Here is a 19432-nt window from a genome sequence, read left to right as displayed (position 1 = left end):
TACATTGGAATGGAAGTTGGGACATTAGTAAACTACATCATTAATTCTCTATTTTAGAATTTACTCTTTTAAATGTATATAATATCACTGTTTATTAAAAGTATGCATATCAAGGCATCACTCCTTGAATATAAGTAGTAGATTCATATGTTCCTATTGTGGCAAAAAAATATATGGACGTATTACATGTGTATGGTACAAATCTATTACAATAGAACAAATTACAACTCCCAACATATAATCTCAAATAAAAATGTATTTCTCAAAACTCCTTTTGCTTTTACTACTCACTGAATTAATTCAATTAGAAAACCGAAAGTTCAAAAAAAAAAAAAAAATTATCTTAAAATTTCTTCATACATTTTTTAGCAAGCGAGCACACAAAAATAGGGGTTTATGTTACCTAATTCAATGTTGGATGGCATAAAGGGTTAAACAAATCTGGCCTACCTATGGCTTATCTCTTTTAAGTCTTATATTTATAAGAATTATTTCATATTTTAGCTTGAGTTTATAATTTTTTCCCCTAACACCCAGCTTTTTATCAACTTCGTAGCACGTTCCTGGGGTCCCAGAAAAGGATTTAACATTACTTTTTTTTATTTTTTATAAAGTTTATTTGAACAAGTACATGGACCCCACCAAATCCATCTAAAAGGCAAGAGTTCATAAATCTTTTGATACTGATTGGGTCTGATTTCCCGAGTTTATTTATTTATTTATTTTTGTTACTGAGTTGGGTTCAGTAAGAGACTACTGAATGGAAATTTTTTAAGTGGGTGTGCGTTTTGAGAAAATCATGGTTGCACACACACCTGCCAACTCACAGCGGGACTCGTTCGCGGGGTTTTTCCCCTGCACGCGGTTAGTTGTTGATTACCGTCTCGAAGGATCATATTCGACACGAAATCTACCCACGTGGACACGTCTCTATCTCTCTCTCTCTCTTCCTTCGTCTCGAAGAAAACCAGAGCTGCTCCTTCTTAGTCGTCTCCACCTCCCATTTCAGCTCTCAATCTGTGCAACAATTATAGCAATAATGCACGAAACCGATCTTCACGATTTGTCTGACGATGCAGATTACATTGCCTCACAACAGCAAGTAAGCAATCTCTTCGATCTTAGTTGTTCCCTCTCTTCGAATCCCTCCCAAAAATCTCTGTTCTAAATCCCTCAAGTTGATTGTTTTTTTTTTTTTTTTTCTCATTTGGTATCAATTAATTATCGTTTGGCAAGATTTAATGCAATCAAAATCTATCTCATTGGATTTTGATTCATTTGTGGTCTCAATTTGGTATTGTTTTTTCGAAGGGATCGAGAAGCGTTTCACGGAGCGATAGTGGCAAAAGAAGTGAAGGTAACGAACCCGATAGACTCGAAGTTGTTTATTTGAAGGAAAATGTAACAATTCATCCAACCCAATATGCATCCGAAAGGATTAGTGGGAGATTACGGCTAATCAAACAAGGTTCTTCTCTGTTCATGGTATTATATCTGCCCCATCTTTAAAATTCAAGTATGATTCACGATGAAATTTCGAATTTTTCGATGATTCTGGATTTTTTTTTATTTTTGGGGGTTTTAACAGACTTGGATTCCTTATAAAGCAAACCCGACTGGTACTCATTCTAAGGGGCAGAACACAAATTCAAAGCTATCTGATAGAGGTTAGGTTACACTATTTAGTGTTCTTTGTGAAATTAATGTTGGTGGTTTGGAATTTGGATTATTAATTCTTATTATGTGATGTCCTGTACAGATAGAAATGTATATACGATTAGGCCCGTGCTTTTAACCGATGTACGATCCATTCGTCGTCACATGCCTACTTTTGGCTGGCAATACCTAATTGTTGTTTTATCATCAGGTCAGTTGAATACTGTATTTTTTTCTTAATTTTGAGTTTTTTGAGTTTTAGGATTTTTAGATTAAATTGTGACTTTTTTAATTCCGTTTTGATATTGCAAATAAATTATGAGGATTTTGATTTGTTCATGAAATTTGTGATGGGGCTTATGGTTTATGCTTATGCTGTTAAAATTACTTTATCTTTTATTTGCACGTTAAAGCTACTATGTCTTGATGAAACCATCGAATTTGGATGTCTAGCTTGGTCCAGTTCTAAAAGGATAATCTCCACGTTGTGGATGTGAGGTTGTTATAGACTACGAATAAGATTACAAAAACTAATCCTCCTCACAAGTTGTAGGAACCTATTTTTTTATTTATTTTTTGATAAATAAGTTGTAGGAACCTATTTAAACATGAAATCTTCGAAAGGGAGCAGTCTCTTATTCCCTTCTCCCTCAAATAATCACAAAAGATAGCATTCTCCAAAGCAATCTTTCATATGAGAAAAAATACAGTATGTGAACTACGACAAACCTGTAGTAGGGATTTAGGAATGATCCGAATAAATCCCAAATTGTAGAAAGGATAAATCCCAAATGGCCTGACCAATGTTGCCAAACACCCTATGCAATTGCATAACACATTTTTTTTAAAATAGAAAAGCGAAAAAAGAATGAAAAATGATTAGGAAAAAATTGCAATCATTATTAAAAAAGGGACAAGAAAATCGCTACCTTAGGACACAAGCAATCACCATAAGGTAGAGGGAAGCTCTCCTTTCAATGGTCATTCCAACCAATCTTTTATTTCTAATTTTATTATAATTTATTATATTTGCTTGTTTAACAAGTATGTAAAAATGCATAAACTCAAAAATTTGAAATGAAGCATGGATTTTTATTAATTTAACTATGATTAATGAACTAACATACAAATGTATAAATGAGCTTGAATAGTTGTAGACTTGTAGATGCTAATGTAGAAGAAGAATAGTGAAAATGAGTTGAATAAAATTTATTGATAGTAGGGGAGATGGAAATAGCTTAGTGGTGTACGAATGGGGAAGTGGGGATTGGGGTATTTATAGAAGAATATAGTTTTTAAAAAAGTTAATGATCCAACGGTCAAATTTTTTGTTGTTGGAGCAGCGTACAATCTTGTACTACATTATGCAAGGGCATAATGACCTTATAGTCACATAATTGCGTATGTTATAATGGCATATGCGATTATGCCCAAAATCGCATATGATAACTATAGCCCTAACTAGACTACAATGGATCAAGAGGTGATTAATCGATTCCCCACTAGCTTTATACATGGGATAAAAATCAAGCAAGATCCATTTCCAGAGAATCAAATGGTCCGGTGTCAAGATTTTCTTGAAGGCAGGTGTCATACATGAAGAAAAGCTACTACCTTCTATTAGATATTAAAACCTCAATCAAATAAAGTTGGAAAATCAAAATGGTTGAGCTGAGTGAAATACTAAAGGAAATCCCAGGGGCTGCATTTGTTTGATGCATTTCTTGGTTGGTTCTTCATGCTTTCATGTTCTTTGATGTTGTATAACACAACCTTTGAATATGATATGTTTATATTTCCTGATGTAACTGAAAGTCTTGTGCAGGACTTGCGTTTCCTCCTCTTTACTTCTACAATGGAGGTGTTCGTGAGTTCCTTGCTACGTTAAAACAACATATTTTTCTTGTGCGGTAAGTACTCTCTATTAGGTCATGCCGTTCTTATTTATAGGGTTAGGATCCTTTGACTCCTAAGAATGACTCATGAAAAAAACACATGATCTCAACCCTTTAAACACAAATCCAACGGTTGAGATTTAGGAGTATCTTGATAACACAAATCTTGAAAATGCTGATCCCGAGGATAAATCTCAACCATTGGATTTTGCATGCAAAGGGTTGGGATCATGTGTTTTTTTCACGAGTCATTCTTAGGAGTCAAGGGATCCTGACCCATATATATATATATATATATATATCACAAGCTATTTATGTTCCGATTCTTGATTTGTTTATAGTAATTCAATCCATATCGAGCTAGTGGTGCATGGATCTTTTTAGTATATTTGGCTATTGTGATCTACCTATTCAGCTTTATTTGTTTCTTTTATATTTCAGGTCTGCGGATGATTCCAATGTTTTTCTTGTAAATGATTTTCAAGATCCTCTCCAGGTACGTACTAATTTACTCGTTAGTTTGTTCAATATCTGCTTATTCTTAAAGTTACATAGAAATGCTGCGGGAAGTCAAATCAATTTAGTGTTCAAAAAAATCTCATAGTCTGATTCATGTATGTTTTGTTCTAGTGTTAAAGTATCATCTTCACAGTTTTGGATCCTTCCCGAAAACATTCCCTTTTCAAGTGGTTTACTATTCAGATTTCACAAGATTTTGCATTTTTTAAATTCCATCATGTTTTGTGTACCTTGCCAGTTCATCCTTTTTCTAATGCTTTTCTTAGGTAGCATTTCCATATACGTTTTATCCTTTAGAATTTTTGTTTGCTGCCACTGATAATTATATGAGACTAATGCAAGTCTATGGCTAAACTGCATCACTATTTCTTTGATCACAACACCATTCTCGTCCTCAAGCGATTGATGTTGGATAATGGGTAATTTAGTAATGCCCCCTGTGAAATTAGTGATATTAGGTTTAACCCCCCTGCAAAATGCAAGATTTGGTTTACCCTACAGATCCATTTGTAACTGTTGATGATCTCTTGGTCGTGAAGAGATTCTCTAGAGTTATCATACATGGATGTTTTTCTCCCCCTGTAAGTTCCTTATTGCTGAAAAACAAATGACCTCCTCACTAGTAGGGAATATTGATGTTGGATGCTACCAGCTGGTGTGGTGCCTACTACATGTAAACGATGTTCTTCATTAGGTCAACTATTTATGCAGATACCAAAGCATGAACTAAGATATGTGGGCATTTTACCTTTTACTGGTTCCAATGATAGTAAAAGAAAACCAGCGGTCTCATGTTATCCCTTTGTTCAGTGGTGAATAACTGTTCTTTCTTTTCTTTTTTTTTTTAAATACTTTTTACTGCAGAGAAGCTTGTCTTCCTTGGAGCTGCCTAGGGCTGTTTCTGTCTCAAATGGTCCAACTCCTTCCAGTTTGGCAAGTTCAGCTCCTTCAAATGAAGAGCAGTCAGAGAGGATCGGTGACAAAAGTTCCGCTGCTTCTCGATACAGTGGGAGGCATAGGCAAAAGGTTCACGATCCTGCTCGTGATCTCTCAATTCAAGTACTGGAGAAATTTTCTCTTGTGACCAAGTTTGCTCGGGACACAACTTCACAACTCTTTCGAGAAATTCACAGTGACAGCTTCAGTGCTAACGAGAGAAAGAACGAAAATCAATTTCTTCCGTCTAATATTATTCGTGATTCAGGACCCAGTGACATACAAGGTGTTCCAGATGAAACTCCTGTAGCATCAGATCCCGTTGAGGTAAGTTTTGGTCCTTATAGCAATTATTTATATGGGAAAAATCACTATGCTATGCATATTGAGAAATTTGCAATGCATCTAGTGTAATTTCAAGCTATGGTATATATGATAGAATAGAAGAAGATGCGACATTAATGTATTAACTTGATGGTCCCAACTAAGCTTAATAATATTTAAAATTTATTTCTTTTGAAATTTTTTGGGTTCTAACATGATAAGTGGTGCATTTATGTATTCTGTCCTCCAGATGCATCCAGATCTTATTCATATTATCACTAGTATTGACTCTGGGGACTGGTTTAATCCCATGGTTTCCTATCATAATTAGTTTGCATTTTTCATTGCCTCACTTAAATTTGTATTGGTTGATGTTGTCGAATCACAATTTGGATTCCATTGCATTTTTTGAACTGCTACAATTATCTTGTTCTCAGTGTTTGGATTTTTTTTTCTCAATTTTCTATTTCATGTGGCTGATTCACATAATGAGTAAACTGGACTTTTTTGTCCCTCTAGATGTTGTAAACCATTTTTCAATTGCAGAGTGAAGTTCATAGTGATTTTTAAGTGCAGTTGGGGTTTTGTTAAGTGGGTGTCATTAATTGGTCAATTAATCTTAGCTGCACATGTGAAATGAGAATCAATCAACGTACACCCCACACTATATGTAGGGTGGGGGGGTGGCAGTTGGGGTTTTGTTGGAGGTTCAGGCTATGATTAATGAGGTTTTTAAGTGCCACTTGATTATCTATATGTAGGTTTAGGAATTTGGGGCTATTATGGGCTGGGATTTTAAAGGTTGATGGTGTTGAATAGTTGGACCTGTAATAGGGAGTTTTGGGTTCAAGTGCTTAGGGTTTTGAAGGCTTTGAGTTAGATAATAGGGGCTAATTGTAGAAAGGAAGAGTGGGTGTCATTAGTTGGTCAATTAATCTTAGCTGCACATGTGAAATGAGAATCAATCAACGCACACCCCACACTATATGGTAATGGTGATTTGAAAATAAGTAATGGAGACCTGAGAGCCCCCTTGATCTTGGATGGATTAACTATATTCAGGACAATCTTGGGTTTCATACTTTGACCTTGGACATCAACTTGACTAACAACTTTTCTCAGTCGATGTCACTTTCACCTACTCTTCGAACCTTGAATCTCAGATCTCTGACCTTTGATTACAGACTTTTGACCTCTGTCGACAAAATCTCCAATAGCTAGAGTGCCATATCTAGCTCTCTGCACACACTAACAGAAGGTGTAAACTCAGGTTTGTGGGAGTTATCATTGTTGACAAACCATTTACCCCAAAAGAACGATCTGATGGGGAAGGTGCAACTATGAATATAAGAGGGTCACAGGTCAAACTGGGGCATGATACGTGAGCACATGAAACCTGGAAGCAGAGGCAGATAACACACACTCAACACTCCCCACGCATAAGAGTGGGAAATTCCCTCGAGGAGACTCGAACCTGTGGCCTGTACAAACCTAACGCTTTGATACCATGTTGACAAGCCATTTACCCCAAAAGACCGATCTGATGGGGAAGTGCAACTATGAATATAAGAGGGTCATGAGTCGAACTAGGGCATGATACGTGAGCACATGACACCCGGAAGCGGAGGCGGATAACACAACACTCAACAATCATTACCCAAAGAAAAATTATTATCACAGTTCAACACGACAAAGATGGCCAAAAACTATGCATTTTGCATGTGTCTGGTACCTATAGTGACTAAAGAAACACCAAACCAAACATCCTACAAAAACTATGAATTTTGCATGTGACTGGCACCTATTGCGACTAAAGAGACACCAAACCAAACATCCTACTTTTCACACTGAGTTGAAAGCTTATAATCATGTTGATTCAAACTTTTTGGACTTATGTTCTCTGACCAATAAGCTTTGAATTCATTTGGTGGAGTTGGATTTTTAAATGCATATCTTCGGTGTCCTTGACAATCCTGATCAATGGGTTCCTGTCCTGGTATTTCAGGATTTATTGAGGTTTATGACAAGGAGACCCTTTGTTCCCTTGTTTGATTGATATCATAGTGGAAGCAATGAGAAGAATTTTGTCTAAGGCCCTTTAACTTTGTTGGAAGGTTTTTCTGTGGAAGATGTTCGGTAAAATTTCGTGTCGGACCTTGTGGAATGGAATTTGGCATATTTTGTGGAATATGTTGAAATTTAATACTATGCTTGTGTTTTTACTACTCGTTTTCTACCTGTTCTTGCCACCCAGCAATTGATTTTGGGGGTTGGGTGGGCTTGTGTTTTCGATCCATTTGCGCTGTTTATTTTATCTGCACTGATAGTCTTGAACCAGTCAAGCCCAGCTCTAAAATTTTATTGAGTATTGAACTTTTTCCAGTGTCTAAAGTTACCATCTTGGTTTAACTCACGTTAATTGTGTTGTTTTAGTTCAAAATTTGAACTTCTATCCCTGGACTGTCTGATGCAGACCTTTGTACTTTTTAAACAGAAAGCACTGTGTAGGAAAGAAAATCATTGTGAAGAGGCCGCCACCAGAGTGGGAACTTTTGTGCTTATCAATTGTAAGGAGGTATAAAAAGGCGCCTGAGCTTCAAACTCCGTGGCTTTATTGTCTCTATACTCTTTTTTTTTGGATTATGAACATCATAGAAGGCCCGTTTGTTTCATGGTTGAACTTTTTGGTGACACATTGATTGGTGTGGCATCGTTGTTGTCATTGTCATTTGACATGAATCTAGTACACTAGGTCATCGAATTTTCTGATTAACGTATAAATGTAGCTGATTATCTTCTCTCCGCCCAAGAGCTAATCTTAGACATGGTGTGAGAAAGTAGCTTATTGTCCATCTTCGTTCATTAATTTTTCAAGTTGCTTGGAAGATGTGGAAGTGGCTGCTAAAATAAGGGAGACATTTTGCAAAGGTAGGTAATCCACTTGTAGTACAAAATGATCCAGTAAAAAGTTTGCGGTTTGACGTTTTCATTGTCAGATGGAAAGAATTAGTTAACACTTAGCAAGACTTAAAATCTGGTCTCGAGGCAATGTTTCGGTCGGGAGAAAATCTTGAGTCTCTATCGAAACATTCTTTGACAAACCGAAACATTCAGTGTTTTAAGGTCAATTTTTCATCCCAGTCTTGGCCTGAACATTCCAAGATGTTATGTAAGCCATTTTTGTGGTTTGTGTTTGTTGCTGATGGCCTCTCTCTTTCTTACTTGCCTTTTCTTCTTCTTGGATGGTTTCTTTCCCTTCAATAAAATCTTTTTTACTTATCACAACAAAAATTTGGTTCCTACTTCCTACTATTAATCATCTTAGGCTTGAACATTGACAAACTTAGTTGTGACATGTGATATTTTGTTACTCTATCGGCATCAACCATTTCTTGGAAGTTTCTTTATATCTTTTTTGAAAATCCTAAATATCTTACCTCATTGCTGGGTTGTCATGATTTTGAATTTTGACTTGCAACTAATTGCATCCATTTTTCACCATGCACACCTAATTTGCATTCACATGCAATTAAATTCACAGCCAAGTAGCTTTGCGAAAAGAGCAAGATATCTAGCTTAGTTTCTCTCTGGAATGATATACTTATGCAGCTATTCATAATATCGACTTTTGTACCAAAAACCTGCTTTTTGCCTAGTTAACATTAAAGTGTCATAGGTTGGTTTTCAAGTACTAATTATCTTGAAAACCATCAGCAATGGGTTGGGTAAGAATAGTGATAAAGTGCTTTGGCTTCTTTACCTTGGTATAGATGCAGTTGTGTCGTGTTGTAGCTTCTTTGACATTTACTCATCCTTCTGTTATTGAGATTTGTAGTTGATAGCTTATTGTGAACTGCATATTTTCTACCATTATCGAAATATAATTTTCCATTTCATCTATATATTATTCAGGCTTTTTAAATAGTTCCATTGTGGGAACTATTTTTTTCTCTGACAATAATAATTATATCATACTTAAAACTAATGAGTTGGCAGATATTCTAGGTAAGGGTGGTTTAAATAGAAATTTGTTGGACATATGCAGTTCTCTTTTCAAGATTCTGTAGCTGTACTTGATTTAGTACATTGGAAAGATGGCATGCTCACCTTGGTTTCAATGTGTTGGGAGTGTGTTCTTAGCTGCAAAGTTGTACTCCTAGAGACATCTGCGTTTTGCCTTCATAACATTTGTGTGCCTCTTTCCAATTGTTTTAGCCACATGAGAATATGTCATCTGTGTGTGCTGATTTAGAATCCTAGGTTTTGGTGAAATCCATTTCTAAATACAGGTGGTATATGTGATTTGAACATTTATATGCTATTGTAAAGTGGAATTGAAGTCTGTTCTTTCGCAGGTTTTTTTAAGCTTTGTAATTTATTTATGGCTTCTTAGGTTTTAGGATTTCATGTGTTTTCCCCTTTCTTTCTATTTTGACTCATAAAATGAAGTGTTTTGCATTTTCTTTTAGCTCACATAAATGTAATTCTGTTTTTGGCAGTTTGACAAATTATCGCTTGTATGGGGAAAATCGCGGCAGCCACCCTTAGGATCTGAAGAGGTATGGATTTTGTGTCATGTAAAATATTGTTTCCATTGTAGATTATTGTAAATTCATTGTCAATATATATTGATGATAAATTAATCATCTTATCAAATGTGATCAATCCATTGGGTCAAATACAAGATGGGTCCATAACCTAGAATAGAAGTCAATTCCTGAACTGTCTCCTTTCCTCCATCCCCTAATCCATTGCTCTTGGCTAAAGTAATTCGCAAACTAGAGGCAACCTTCGAGGAACCAACAAATCTGATGTGTGACTTGGAAGCACCTAAAAAAAGCAAAGTAACTTTTGCATATGGATGATGTTTAATCGCATGAACACCCCATGTTACACTTTCAAGACCCTCCCACTCAACTTCAACTACTGTCAAGGCGTGAACTTTATTCTTCCCAAGCTACTTAGGGTCACTATCTCCTTAGTGCTCTTAAAATATTCCACAGGAGATCTAGTGACCAAAATCGGAAGTGAAGTTGGACTAAAAAAATTCATCATCCTATTATACCCATTCTCCCTAATATATAATTCAAGAATCCTTAACTGACGTGGTCAGATATATTTTTCCATATCTATTTGCAATCAATCCTTAGGAACCCTGAATAAATTTTGGGATCTATCAAGTTCATTGGCAATGAGATATCTGAAATATGTCCATCCCTCACGAAAACACCTTGAGCATATGAAATGACAGGTGGTCTTTCCAATCCTTCTGTTTACAAACATCCAAGTAGAGTAATAGGCCTGTAGCAATAATTTCTTATGCACTTTGATTCTTTAATAAAAGACAAATAAATGTATTATTGGAAGCATAATGAAGGAGCCTTTCATTCTGAAACTCCTTCACCGCCTTCATAAAGTCATTGCCCACCACATCTCAACAATCTTTAAAGAAGGCTAAACAATACCCATCCGGTTCAAAGCCAATGGGAATTTCCACATTCAATGTTTGCCAATGGGAATTTCCACAATATGCCTCATAGAGCAACGCCACAATCTAGCATGTGAAGGCTCCAAAAGAGGATCTTGAATGTATTGTATTCATCCTTCGAATGCTATTCATATTTTAATGTTTATCTTCATATATGTTCCTTATATATTTAGTAGATTCATTTCCTTTCTCCCTTCGAGCCTATTTAAATCTCCCAATAAGTATCCGAAACTCATTAATTGATTTTTAAACTCACCTATTCAAATCTTCAGGAATTAAAACCCATGGGTTGAAGCTGGTAGACATGATGAATATTCTTCTTAAAGTCGAATTCAAACCCAAAATTTTAGTTTTGTTTGAAATAGGGATTTTCCTCCATGGGCCTTCCCTATTCTCATGGCAAGCATTCTTTAGGTTTTTAGAGAACCAGATGAATTTACTTCTTGTTTCCCATCTCATCTTCTTACCTTGAAGGATTTGGCTTTTATTGTTACTTAGTTATTTATATGTTTCTATGTTAGACTAAATGCAGAATGGGAGTATATTCATTTTTATCTTTAGTGTTTTTTTTTTTTTTAAATTACTAGGTCTTTACCTTATTTTGTAATTATATTAATTTACTTAATTAAATGTATACGGTGTTTTCATTTTATAGGCGCAAGAAAATCTATACTAAACACATTTTATAGTTTACAATAAAAAATTAGCAGCTTGATGAAGTTTTGATTTACTTTTAACCTACTTCGTGGAAGGCATGGAATATGAATAAGATGACCATGGCATTCTATCCTACACTTTCTTATATTGAAGTGTATTGAAGTGATTTACTACTATTTCAGCCTCCCTGAATTATATGAATTTTTTTTTTCTATTTTGTGAATTCTTGTCGTGCTTAATTTTCATAGTCGTAATTAACAAGTTTGTGTTATGTTCTTTATACCTTTGTCTTACTGCTGTGTACTATGGTAAAACCCACAATTTATATGATTTATCTGAAAATTTTTGGATTGTAAAATCATGTTTACTTGAGTTGCAAGTAGCAACTGTGTCCCATTTAGTTTTTGCAGGAGACAAGAAACTCTTTATTGATTATTTATTGTTCTACTTACCTTTGAACTGTCTCTGCAGTGGGCCACTTTTTTGGACTCTGAAGGACGAGTCATGGATTCTAAGGCTTTTAAAAAGAGAATATTCTATGGTGGTGTTGAGCATGTACTGAGAAAAGAGGTTTGTATCTTAAAATTTGTAAGAAGGGGCATGCTGGGAGTTTCTTCTAAGCTTGTTTTTTAATTTGGTATCTTTGTTAAATACATAAATCTTTATGATGGTTGCAGGTCTGGAAATTCTTGCTTGGCTACCATGAATACGACTCAACATCTGCTGAGAGAGAACATCTCGTTTTAGTTAAAAAATCAGAATATGAAACTTTGAAGAACCAGTGGCAGGTTTGCTATTATTCTTATGGTATTCTGCTATATACTCCTAGAATATTTAATCTAGAATGCTAGCCTTATAATATGAAATTTACCCGCACATTAATGGGTATGTCCTTCCACATGTTAATGCTGTATTTATATGTGATCTTGCAGATGTATGTCTTTTCCTTATTCGCGTGCTTTTTGTATATATATAAGTCATATGTGCTTGGCTTAGTGTTTGAGGCCCTAGTGACTTTTGATTTATTTTTCTACAATTGGGTTCGCTTATATGTTTATATTGCAGACTATCTCTCCAGCACAAGCAAAAAAATTTTCAAAGTTCAGGGAGAGAAAAGGCCTTATTGAAAAGGATGTGGTACTGGCTACTTTATACATGTTGTTTGCACTTCCAAATTTCTTTCGGTAAAGCATTGACTTAAATTATATACTGTTAATGGGGTTCTGTGTTTTATTTTTCAAGGTAAGAACTGACAGATCCGTTCCTTTTTATGATGGAGATGACAATCCAAACGTGACAGTTTTACGGGATATATTATTGACTTATTCATTCTACAACTTCGATCTTGGTTACTGTCAGGTATCAATCTAACATTTTCATTGCCTTTTCGAATTCATTAGAAAAAGCTGGTCAAGATGATCAGCAAAATAAGGAAAACTAGGCTAATCCCCCACAATTCAAACTACTCCAAGGATATATCACAAACCCGCTCCCATTTACAAAGGAAACCTTGAAAAATAGACCCCTAAATTCTTTAATAATTTTAGAAAGGAGCGTCTCTTGAAGCTTTCTTAATGGTTCTTTTCTCTTAGTGTTTGCTAAGTGCTATCTGTAAGCAAATTAATGTTTTCTGACTCTGGAATTTTATCTGTAAGAGACGAATCTGTCAGTTCCTAGATACTTTTCCTATTGCTTAGTGTCTTTTCACAATGTTGTATGATTTACTATTGCTCCACGTAATGTAGTGAAGCCTCCATGTTATATTAGTCTATATACGGAGTATCCATCATAGGCGGCTTCCAGTGCCAGGACTAATGCATTTCATGCCAGTTTAAATGTGCATCCTGTTCTCAATGTTCTCTTCTCCTTGACATTTATCCTATACTGATTTTTCGTTGGTGTGCTGTTAACATCCCTTCACAAGATATTTAATAGTTTTCTTTGGGTGGCGGATAGATCCAATGGGGTTAGTTATTATTTTTTGATTTGATATAGGAATAATACCATACCACCGATCAATTCCTTTGTTATTTTTTAGAGGACCCCAGCGACAAACCTGGCATTTACTTTCTGCTATTGCAGATTATCAACCTTTAGCACCCTCATCTAGATAATGTTTCATGCAACTAATAAATTTTCCTACCTTACTAATTCAAAATAAAAATCTTATGTAGTTCTTATTGACTGTATGTATATCAGGTACATATTCCATATTTATCTCATTTTCAGTCTCTTAATATTTTTGCAGTGGATGATGCTATGGTCTATGTGTTGCTAATCATGAAACACTTATGTTTTCTTGTTTTAAAGGGCATGAGCGATCTCTTGTCCCCAATATTATTTGTAATGAAGGATGAGTCAGAATCATTTTGGTGTTTCGTTGCATTGATGGAGCGGCTTGGCCCCAATTTTAACCGTGACCAAAATGGCATGCATTCTCAACTTTTTGCATTATCAAAGGTATGTATCTGTGGGCTGTAGGTAAACATCATCTGTATACATATGTATACTACATGCGTATGTATCATTTTACACTTTCAACTAGGGGATGTGTAAGAGAATTTAGTCTCATTTCCAAAAGAAAATTATTTGGTATTGTTGAAATGCCATTTGAAAAGGGAAGCACTAGAGCATGCTAAATGGTTTTATGGTAATTGGGTATTACTAATTTTAATTGTACTTCTGTATATTTTTCCATGCTTTTTTTTTTTTGTGTGGATAGGTATAGGGTTTAGTGGTTAGCAAATGAAGTATTTCTTCATGTTTTCTTACATGCATGGAAATAAGTTAGAATCCATCAGTTATTTAATTTCTATGCTTTGTCAGTCAGCAAGATCATGTTTGCTTGACATTTGATGTTTTATCTTAATGAAATTGTCTTGCGTAATTGTGGCAGCTGGTGGAGTTGCTGGACAGCCCATTGCACAATTATCTCAAGCAAAATGACTGCTTAAACTACTTCTTTTGCTTCCGGTGGGTCCTTATACAGTTTAAGAGGTAAGTGTAACTAGTAAGAAATGCATGAGTCTGAATTTAGTTATGTTTTTTTATTCCCTGAATAATGATTTATTCAAGGATAACGTTTCTTTGCTTCAACATTGAAATCTACGTTCCAAGCTTTTCTGTAATGGATAAAATTATCCAAAATGTTAATTTTTACTTTTTAATTTTTATGACGGGGTTTCTGGACCCATAGGCCCGACTAGCAGGGATGAGGCAACTATCCAAAATGTTAAATTTATTTCTTTTTGTGAACATTTTCTAAAATGAGTCCTTCCAAATCCAAATCTTTGCTTACCTTAAGAAGAGGGCAAGTCATTGATGGACATCCATCCAAGTTGAGTTGAGCTTTCAAATATTGATATATGTTAGAATAATTAAGAAAATTTGAATTCGGTTATTCCTTAGGCTAAAAGGTTACAACTCAATTGGTAGTTGCAATTATTGTTGTGGTGGTGTGAAGCGAATTAAGAATATATATTGAACTTTATTTAGCTATTATTGCAATGGTCTCTGATGTTCCTAATCTCCTTTCATCTTATATGTTCTCAGGGAGTTTGAATATGAGAAGACAATGAGTTTGTGGGAGGTATTGTGGACACATTATTTATCTGAGCATCTCCACTTATACGTATGTGTCGCAATTCTAAAGAGGCACCGCAAGAAGATCACGGATGAACAGATGGACTTCGATACGCTCTTGAAGTTTATCAATGAGCTGAGTGGTCACATTGATCTCGATGCAACCCTCAGGGATGCAGAGGCATTATGCATATGTGCAGGTGAGAATGGTGCAGCTTGCATCCCACCTGGAACCCCACCATCCTTACCTGTGGAGACTGCTTTGTTGTACACTCAACAAGATGATATGTAGATACAAGGGTTTTTATTTTTTATTTTATGTTTTAGGGGAGGCTACTCTCCAGAGTGAAATATTCACAGATTGGTTCTCATGATTTGTAAATGACTCTTGCCATCCCCTAGATGGGTTGCGAGGACATCTGATCTGTTGCAATTAGAATGTTTCATCGTTCTAATAACTTATCAATATATTAGTGATACGAGCCACGTTTTGTATGCTGTCTTAAAAGTATAATTCATCCCTGCACTTGTTTTTGATGGTATCTTGGCATGTTTCATAGAAGAAATATTTGGGAGAAATCTTTTACGTGGTTTTTGCCTCCCTTGACATGGCAAAATGTAAATAGGTCAGGTCTTTAATTTTGATATTAGAGAATAGGAATATTGTGAAGGCTATAGATGGAGGAAACATTCTAGAAACGGTCTTTGGAGAAAGAACTATGTTACCTGGTTTGAAGTCGGGTTTGTGGTACATGATTCACCACTCTAGAATGCACCCGGTTCGGAAGGGTAGGTAGAGATAATTCATTTCTTGGTTTGCTTGTGCATATATATAATTCGAGTCATGCTGGATTAATGTTGTAATGTACATTGATTCCCACATTGCTGATGTGGAGGTGCACACTTAACCATAGATGCTTTTCACTTCTATCTCGATAAAAAGCATATATGATTTCGTTCATACACTCACGTCAGTGATGTGAGAATCGATATACATTTTAATGGTACTTCAATATTTTCCACACAATTCAAGTATACAAGTTATATGTAAAAAATTCTTAGTTAAATATAAATAAAATAAACTAAATTTTAAATATAAATAATACATATATATATATATAAAATAAATTGATTTGATTCACCGAATCAATTAAAAATTATTTGTTGGTTCACAGAACTTAATGCTTTGGTTTGCCGAACCCAATTAAAATTTGGTTGGTTTGTGGTTTATTACATTTTACGAACCTTCGTGGTTGGCTTTCATACTGGAGGAGTTACCCTTGCTTTTATTATATTCAAAGAGTCGCTCGCATAGGATTTTGGCGACGGACAGAAAAATTAGAAAAGCAAAGTATGACTAAGGAAAGATATGAAGTTCTTATGAGTGAAGTTTCAAAGTTGACGCATTCTTGAAATAGTATCTGGATGCCTACCCACATGAGTAGGGGTGGCAATGGGCATCAGATCATGTTTACAATCATGTGGCATTAGATCATGTTTTTGGACGTCATAAGGTGATGCGGCCAGTATCACTTTTTTTGTCATATTTAATGCATTTGGTTGCTGAAGTTTAGAATCAAAAAGAGGGAAGAAAAAAAGAGAAGAAAGAAAGAAAAAAAATAGAAAGGACGATATTCGTGATTCTTGCTGTCTAACCGAACAAAGTAGAATTTGTGATTTAGATACAAATAAACCTGAAATACTTATAAAGGATTGATACATCATACACTTTGGATGATTATATCAAACAAATATTGGCTTTATTTTTGGGTTTTCATTCACTCCTTAATTTCGAGATTTGAACCGAGACGTGGTAGTTGGCTCTAATACCATTTAATACAACAAAAGCCCCTTAATCTTAATGAAGAGGAAGATTAAGTCCTCATCTCTTAAGGTTTGTAATTATATCTTGTCCAAATTACAAATAAATTGGAGTAAATTTGTGGTTGTAATGAAAGAACCTTTTAAGTGTTTGTGAGGATACATTCGTTGTTCTCTAAGGTCCCATTTGGATGGTTTTATTGAGGAAAAAATGCCAAAAATGTCCTTTTAGGTCCACTCTCTTATTTTTGTCACTTAAACACCTAACAAAAATTTAAGGGACAGCCCATCCATGTTCCCAAACATTGGTGATAAGGGATAGTTCTCATCTTTGCTTGAATGGGACATGAGATTGAAGTCTTCAAAGTGGAGGGGGACCTTAGTCTGACAAAGAAATTGCAAATCATCACAACCACCCAACACTATCTTTCCTTTAATAAGGTTTGCTATCATGCTTTTAATCTCAAAAGCTACAGAGATAAGAATATAAGCCTTTCAACTTCCCAAACGGCCACTCATTCTACCACTCTATCTATAAACAATGTGGGTGGTGGTCACGGTGGCAAGGATGGTAATTTAAAAATATTTCGATTAATGAAAAAACCGATATAGTATCGGCCAATACATCCACATTTTTTAAACATTCAATGTTTTGTATCGGTGGTCTTGACCGATACTAATACGATTGACCAATACATTCTGATATTTTAAACCATGGTGGCAAGTTCTTAAGAACCGGGTTTTGGAACCGGATCAGGTTGGCAAGTTATCTGATAAGTTATGAGATCCCATATCCAAGTTATTGGATTGGATTGAAACAGACCCAAAATCCGATCCATTGACATCCTTATTAATGGGGGTGGTATTGTAATTGTGGTCCTGGACTGGAGTGGCTGTTGATACGTGTAGAAGTGGGGGTCCATGTTTAGCATCTCATGCTCGTGCCCGTGCCCATGCCCATGCCCATGCCCATGCTGTGATCACGTGAACTTCATGTGGTTCGCTTTCAGTGTTTCTTTGAAGAACCCATAATGGGAATAAAGCTTGATTCTTGGATTGGGTCTACTAGTTTTGTTCCTTTCTTCCTTTCTTCCAACCAATTATATATATGTATTAAAAATGAAAGAGTGTTTGCTTCTGTATTTCAGGATCATGTTTCCCATATCTCCCTCTCTCTTATTAATAATTAATATAAAGCCAAAAATAGAATCATTATAATAATTATAATTATAATTAAAAAAAATTAAGTGATTTGTTACACCAATTAATATGATTTTAGAATTAGGTCAGATTTAGTCAAGTCATCGTCATGGTTGTAAATCCATCAGACTAAAATATCCATTGTGAATCACCTATCTCATTAATTTGTAAGAGACCTTAGTAGTCTCAGTCGAGATTAATTTCGAAAATATCAACAATTTTCAAGTTGATTTTTAAGAATTTAAATGCTTGTGATCTATTAAAATAATATTTTGTAACTTAGCATCTATTAATCCAATTTATTGTAAAAATAATAATTTTTATATGAAACACTTAATCAAATCTATTTAAATCAACTTTGATAATATGGTAAAGAATTGAAAGAAGATTAAATTTTTACCGAGCACAAGATTGCTCGTGTTGTTCATATATATGCTTGTCACTTTAATGGATCAACAAGGGTCATTCAATCAAAATCTTTACTATTATTTTATTATATTTATATCTTATATCAATTTCTTAAATTTATAAAATTACCAAAATTACTCTGTATGCAGATTAAAAGCCATCTGGGTGCCACATGGGGGAAAGCACGGTCAATGAGAGAGAAGGGGGAATTACATCATTTCATATTCATTTGTATCTATAAATAAGATACTAGGGCAACAAAAGAAAGGGACCTCCACTATTTCGATCTCTTAACTTTATTTTCTCTCACAAGGACTCCCTCCCTTTCTCTATGTAATCTCCATGTATTGTAGGTTTTGGAATACCTTTAAGGATAGTGGAACAACCTTTTAGAGCCCGGGGACATAATTTGGATTTTGAACGAGTCCTGTGAATAAATCTTTGCATTGTATTTTCTCTCTCTCTTCTAGTGTTTATTATGCTAAATTCAAACCTTAGTTGAGATATCACTCACCTAAGATGCCATAGACAAGAATCATACAGAGACAATCAGAACCTGATGTAATACTAATACTGAATGAGTATGAAACATGATTTAGCCAATGGTGGGACTACCCTATGTATCACTTGACATATAACGTGCATAAAGACCTTATCATCTGTGTACATAACAAAAATTAGGCATCGACATATTTTATTGCAATCAACCATATTTTCTATTTCAAATTATTTTCTTTATGAAATGATGATTCTATATGTTATAACTTTCAATTCATAAATAATTTTGTGATAAAATCATTGTTAATAGAAAATTTATGCTCGATATAGTGCAAGCAATATGAGATCACCACTATATTTTAAATCAATAGCTAGTAATTATTGAAACACTCGAAGTTAGGGGGTGTCATTGGGTCAATTTCGATTTGACTCCACATATACCCAAAAT

At 35.0% G+C, this 19432-nt stretch overlaps 1 protein-coding gene across 3 annotated transcripts; it reads left to right on the top strand.

The window, feature by feature from the left end:
- Positions 1-841: 841 nt before the first annotated feature.
- On the top strand, positions 842-15555 carry LOC147397255 (uncharacterized). 3 transcript variants are annotated; one of them, XM_086452782.1, is made up of 16 exons: positions 842-1102; positions 1312-1485; positions 1589-1667; positions 1760-1867; positions 3482-3566; positions 3993-4047; positions 4935-5333; positions 7804-7905; positions 9830-9889; positions 11947-12045; positions 12153-12263; positions 12541-12612; positions 12718-12834; positions 13786-13935; positions 14372-14472; positions 15028-15555. In XM_086452782.1, exons 1-16 carry the CDS (start codon positions 1040-1042, stop codon positions 15347-15349), a joined length of 2097 nt encoding a protein of 698 aa, XP_086308908.1. In that variant the 5' UTR covers positions 842-1039; the 3' UTR covers positions 15350-15555. The 3 variants fall into 3 exon arrangements, with proteins under 3 accessions (XP_086308908.1, XP_086308910.1, XP_086308911.1); XM_086452784.1 differs by having other exon boundaries at positions 843-1102; positions 7825-7905; XM_086452785.1 differs by lacking the exon at positions 7804-7905 and having other exon boundaries at positions 846-1102.
- Positions 15556-19432: the final 3877 nt, after the last annotated feature.

This window comes from Akebia trifoliata, chromosome 8 (genome assembly GCF_017979445.1).
Source record: "Akebia trifoliata isolate Shusen 1 chromosome 8, ASM1797944v1, whole genome shotgun sequence".
NCBI classification, from domain to species: Eukaryota; Viridiplantae; Streptophyta; class Magnoliopsida; order Ranunculales; family Lardizabalaceae; genus Akebia; species Akebia trifoliata.
The sequence above is the reverse complement of the archived record's forward strand: the minus strand, read 5'-3'. Positions and strand labels throughout refer to the sequence as shown.

What these genes read in the sequence shown, in the direction of transcription:
- LOC147397255 (XM_086452782.1), top strand. Translation starts at nt 1,040, where the DNA reads ATGCACGAAACCGATCTTCACGATTTGTCTGACGATGCAGATTACATT. An exon ending in CACCCTTAGGATCTGAAGAG is followed by an intron (nt 9,890 to 11,946) that starts GTATGGATTTTG and finishes CTGTCTCTGCAG; the next exon opens with TGGGCCACTTTTTTGGACTC. An exon ending in GTCCTTATACAGTTTAAGAG is followed by an intron (nt 14,473 to 15,027) that starts GTAAGTGTAACT and finishes ATATGTTCTCAG; the next exon opens with GGAGTTTGAATATGAGAAGA.